We start from the raw sequence: 5,472 nt of genomic DNA, 5'->3' as shown, positions 1-5,472 counted from the left end.
CAAGAGCATACTATCAGTGCTCTTAGTTTGAGATCACTAAATAACTCATCCAGACACAAGCACAGGTCCCCGCCAAGAGGAACACACTCAATTGTTTACGAATCATACATATGTAAAAGGAAGAATAATACAATACATAACAGAGAGATGATTTACAAGGAAAAAAATATCATCTCCCAAAACTCTAACAATACATTTGACTGTTTCCCTCCCAGCCAGGGTTAAAGGCCAGGGCCAGGACAAAACTAAGTAATCTCATTCCGAGACAAAGACAGAAAGCAAGTTGGAAAACAGATATAGGGGGATAGAAGACACATTATGTACCTCCCTGCCCACTGTGAAAGGTAAGGAACCCCACCCAGAAAATAAATAAAAAACTGTCATTTAAGCTCCAATAGAATAGCAAACATAGTTTCTCAAAGGTTCAATAAAGTGTGGACAGAGAATCAACTTTGTCCATACTTTTAATACACTCTAAAAAGCTATAACTACTTTAATTTTTATGCTAGATTGTTGATGAAAACGATTTAAAAAGAAAAAGCTTTTCTATATAAATTATTGGATTATTTATGTGGCGAACGTCACGAAAACGACTTTTTATCACAGCCTAATTCACAACAGCTTAGTTTTTGGCAAGAATCTCGTGTGTGTGTGTGTGTGTGTGTGTGTGTGTGTGTGTGTGTGTTTTTTTGTTTGAATTTCCATCTTTTTTTCTATTCCACACACAAATTGTATAAGTACAAGCAAACTATAGATTTATAACTTTTAAAGAGCTTTGAGCATGTTTAGTAGATATCGTGCTATATAAAAGCTCAAGTAAGTGTTTTGGTTACATATAACAATGAGAGTTATTCGAAAACAAAGGCAAGTTGTATGCATTACTATATATCATATTTCGTGGTATGGGTTGCTTTGATCAATTCCTTTGAATACCCTATTGGGGGGGGGGGGGGGGGGGAGAGAGAGGGGGAAATTTAGGTAGAATATCACCTAACATGATCGTAACATTTCTAGGATGGTAGTGTGTAGCAATTAAATATATAGTAATTGACACTTATTCATCAAATACATATTTCCAGTTATTGAGCATCATACAAATGGCATATTTTAAGTGATTTAGAGTTTTTGAGTCTTTGGATGTGGATTTTAAACTGTTCCATGTATTAATTGTCCTTACAATAGAAGAACGATCGTTGGAATTATTATTATTATTATTATTATTATTATTATTATTACTATCATCACCATTATTATTATTATTATTGATAATAATAATAATAATAATAATAATAATAATAATAATAATAATTATTATTATTATTATTATTATTATTAATTATTATTATTATTATTATTATTATTGTTAAATAATTATAATAATACAGTCCAAGCCGGTTTATTGGGACAGCTTGGTTCCCGACAAATCATCCCAATTAAGCAATGTCCCAATTGAGCAGTGGGCATGACATTGAGCAATTTTTCAGATTTACCATAGTCCACTCTGCATTTACCCAGACTTGTGACTGGCAATACAACTTTACTGTTTCACATACTGATCACTTTGCATGTCAGTTATTGCAACAATGTTGATCAGACAGTCACATTTCACATCTTAATAAAAAATAAACGACACCTTAATTTAGCTCTGATGAGAGACAAATCGAACTGCACAAAAATATTAACGAATATGCCCCTCATAATGGTTGAATAAGCAACGGATTAAGGATGCATTGTCTATCCATTCGTTTCATTGAACAAACAAACCATTTAGTGACAGCCTTGAACAAACAAAGCCATCATTCAATACTGGTATCATCTATTATAATCAGATGATACTTCTCATTACCCATCGCACTATTGGTAAGTTTTCCTGCAAATCTAGCATCCCCATTAAGCAGTGGACTGTCCCAATTAAGCGGTTAGGAATTGGAAAGAGTATGACTTTTTATATAGAAAAAATTCCGTTCCCAAGGAATCATCCCAATAAATTGAGTTGGAGGTGTGGGTCCAGGAGAAGGAAGAACCAAAAGAGTGACTGCATTCAATAACGCCAGGAAATACTGGATTTCCTCAAACCCCCTCTTAACTGGACATGACAGAACTGCATCAAATATGTTCAGATGGAAACTTGGAAACAGTGATACCTGCCAGAAATGTCAGGCAGCCCCAGAGACCACCGATCACATCGTCCCCCACTGTCCAGTCACTAAACTTGAAGGTGGTTACGAAACCATCCTTAGGGCGGAGGAAGACTTTAGAAGCTGGGTTGACGAAATACATTTGGAGGTGTAGCCATACGCTACTACTACTATCCCAATAAAGCGTCTGTCCAAATTAAGTGGCATCCCCAAAACCGGCTTGGAATCTATTTATATTATCATCAATTATTTACTGTTGGTGAAGTTCTCTCATAGCAGGACTGATGTAGGAGGCAGTCACCATATTTTTCTTGTATTTGATGCAAAGTTTGGCAACCTGTGGGTGGTAGCTGTATGGAAGCAGGCTGGAATGAAATAAGGATAAAATAGTGGGAATGACAAGTAGGTAGGACAGTAAATATGAATGGCTCTCGATAAATGGAAAACAGATGACAGGAAAAGAGAGGCAGAAATCAAATTATAAAACTATGACTATGAATAAAAATAACATAAAAATGACAGTTAATAAGTTCCACAATAGTAGCACCAAAAAAAAATAAGAAAAACAAACTATAATTATATCTTAAAACAATGAAAATGTAAATTTACAAAAACGAGCCGATAAATTTTTAAAATGTACATGAACTAAATCCAAAAAAAAAAAAAAGATATATAAATAAATATCTAAATCAGTAGATAAAGTAGTATGTAAAGACAAATATCAAGTAATTAATCAATTAGATAAATGGACAAATAAAAATTCACAAAATTGCTAATTTTGGTAGGTAGGATCAATTAATTAATTCCAACATACCTGACTACCAAATCATGATCAGGCAAAATTGTCTCTAATTCACCAGGAACATTCAAATCCACAAGCATAGTTTTCACTTCAGGATAGAGCTTGGAGGTGGCATCCAACTCTGCTTGAATAACAGATCCTACGGTAGACACAGCAAGATAAACAAGTATCTATTAAGTTTGCAACCATACAATAGGACTGACAAACTGTGACCAACTGTCTCTAAATCTTTGTTATTGTTTTTAGCCAGCCATTTTATGAGTAGTTCTCATTAAATTGTATCAATCCGATTATAAACGTGAAGGTTTTGTGTTTGGTTAGTTATATCCAGCTGGTGGACGTTGTGAGTAATTTAACTAAGTGAATGGCGTCAATTTTAAAATATATAAAATTTATCTATCTCGTGATATCCATTGTAAGAGAGTAAAACAGAAGAAAGTTCACGACAAAAGACCACTAAAGGAGCACTTTGTTAACTGCAATGTGTTCACATCAAATCTTACCAACAGCAATGCTACAGTTTTTCCTATTGAGATACTCCACCAATGGCCCTGACACGAATCCAGCACCCAGCACTAAAACTTTGGCTTTGGCATCACTTGTCCTGTTAACTGACCTGCAGAATATAAATAATAAGAGTAGAAGGGAATATAAGACAAGGGGAAAAGATTAGGGATGCTGTGTCATATTCAATTTGTATAGATATTTAGAAGTGATCAGGCACGATGGTTTGTGTTTGTTTTTAAGGATTTTATGGCTCTTGCGACACATTATGGTCATTTCAGCACCAGTAAAAAAGAAGTGGGATAGTAAAAAATTCAAGATTTATGTTCAAAAGCACAAGAGAAAAAGTAAAAGAAAGAAAAATGGTTCACATAGGGAACAGATGTAGATTCCAAGTGCACGCAATTTGTCTTCTTAGTTTGAGATCACTTAAAAGTCTCATCCAAACACAAGCAAAGGTCATCACTAAGAGAAAGACACTCAAATGTTTACGAATCATGATAATGATATTCAAAAACAAATAACAGAGATACGATTTAGAAGGAAAAAATATCATCTCCCTAAATTACGACTGCATTTGTGACTGTTTCCCTCTCAGCCAAAGACTCCATCCAGGGCCAGGACAAAATCAAGTATATCTCATGTCAAAACAAAGACAGAAAACATGTTGAAAATTGATAAATGGGGATAGAAGACACGGTCAGTGCCTCCCTGCCCATTATGGGAGGCCAAAACAAAAATTAAAAAACAATCAGCAAACAAGATGGTGGGGACGACTAACCAGGGATCACGTCTTTCAGTGTCTAAAATAGTCTCATTACAGCAGTTGGCAATAGAGAATAAGTCAGTGATTGCCATCCAGTTCATACAGTATAGGAATCAGTAGACGTTGCTAACTCTTCATCAGTGCACTGTTGGTAAGGTGCCATTCATTCATACTACGCATATGATAATGCAGTGACAGTCCATACGAATAGGAGATCAGCCACTTTTACTAGCTAGCCGCATAGTCTTCCCATCACTTATTTAGACACCCTTAGTTTCAGATAACTGCAAACGAAAGTTCTCTACATATGCACGTCTTCGGTGTGTGAGTGTGTATCTAAATCTACAGTAGTGTTAGAGTTAGAGTTAGAGAGTAAAGAGTGTTAGTGTTAGAGTTAGTGTGCTTGACTCAAGTTGAGGTTATTAGTTTGCAATTTGTGAAAGTAAAAGAAAAAACAATCTTACTCGTCATCCATTTATTGGTTGGTTTAATTCTGTTGGTTTCACAATTAAAAAGAAAAACAAGGTATTTAGCCTTAGATATCTCTTTTGCAATCAAGAGTCAAGAGTGAGGATTGTGTACATTCTCCGTTGGTCGAACTTCGAACCTTGAACTTACTGTGAGGTCAATCTGAATTGAAGTGTTGCTATGCATAAAAGTTGTTGCCTAATTTGAAAACCGCTAAGTGGCAATCCCTTAATTTTCTTGTGGGTAGACTAGTTCATGGCTAGCATCAACAGAATAACGATTTTTGGTGCTATTTGTGTTCAGTAAAGCTGTGATAATTGTCTCGCCTTTGACAGCCCCATCAACGGACTGTGATTCAGAAGAAACCGATTCAAATAAGTTTATGTAAAATATAGCACCCAAAAATGTATAACAAAAGTGACAAGATATTCCAAAGTGAAAGGGAGAAATTATTTTCAGTTTTTGTTTTCAAGTGTTTTACAGCACTTTTGACACTTTTAAGTCATTTAAGCGCCAGTGGAAAAGGAAGAAAATGGGATAGTAAAGAAAAATCCTAAATTTGAATAGAAAGCACCCGAGAAAAAGTAAGATAAAGAAGACAAGTTCAAACAGGGAACAGATGTATACTTCAAGAGCATACTATCAGTGTACTTAGTTTGAAATCACCTAAAAGTCTAAATCAGGCACAAGCACAGGATTATAATGAGAGGAACACACTCAAATGTTTACAAAATATATTCAAAACAAAAAACTATAATAGTAGTACAAAACAGCGATGAATGTGATTTATATGG

At 34.9% G+C, this 5,472-nt stretch overlaps 1 protein-coding gene across 1 annotated transcript in view; it reads right to left on the bottom strand.

The window, feature by feature from the left end:
- Positions 1–4,810, bottom strand: part of LOC144974636 (alpha-aminoadipic semialdehyde synthase, mitochondrial-like) — an 18,833-nt gene extending 14,023 nt beyond the window's left edge. The window contains exons 1-4 of the mRNA XM_078917708.1: positions 4,675–4,810; positions 3,444–3,556; positions 2,953–3,079; positions 2,393–2,503 (exon numbers count right to left, since the gene is read on the bottom strand). Of these exons, the coding sequence (XP_078773834.1) occupies positions 2,393–2,503; positions 2,953–3,079; positions 3,444–3,556; positions 4,675–4,685 (362 nt within the window). The 5' untranslated portion in view covers positions 4,686–4,810. The remainder of the gene's footprint in view (positions 1–2,392; positions 2,504–2,952; positions 3,080–3,443; positions 3,557–4,674) is intronic.
- Between the last annotated feature and the right edge of the window lie 662 nt (positions 4,811–5,472).

This window comes from Berghia stephanieae, chromosome 6, assembly GCF_034508935.2.
Source record: "Berghia stephanieae isolate SIO BIC M18660-M18661 chromosome 6, UCSD_Bste_1.3, whole genome shotgun sequence".
Lineage (NCBI taxonomy): Eukaryota > Metazoa > Mollusca > Gastropoda > Nudibranchia > Aeolidiidae > Berghia > Berghia stephanieae.
Note: the sequence above shows the minus strand (reverse complement) of the source record. Positions and strands in the feature narration are given on the sequence as shown.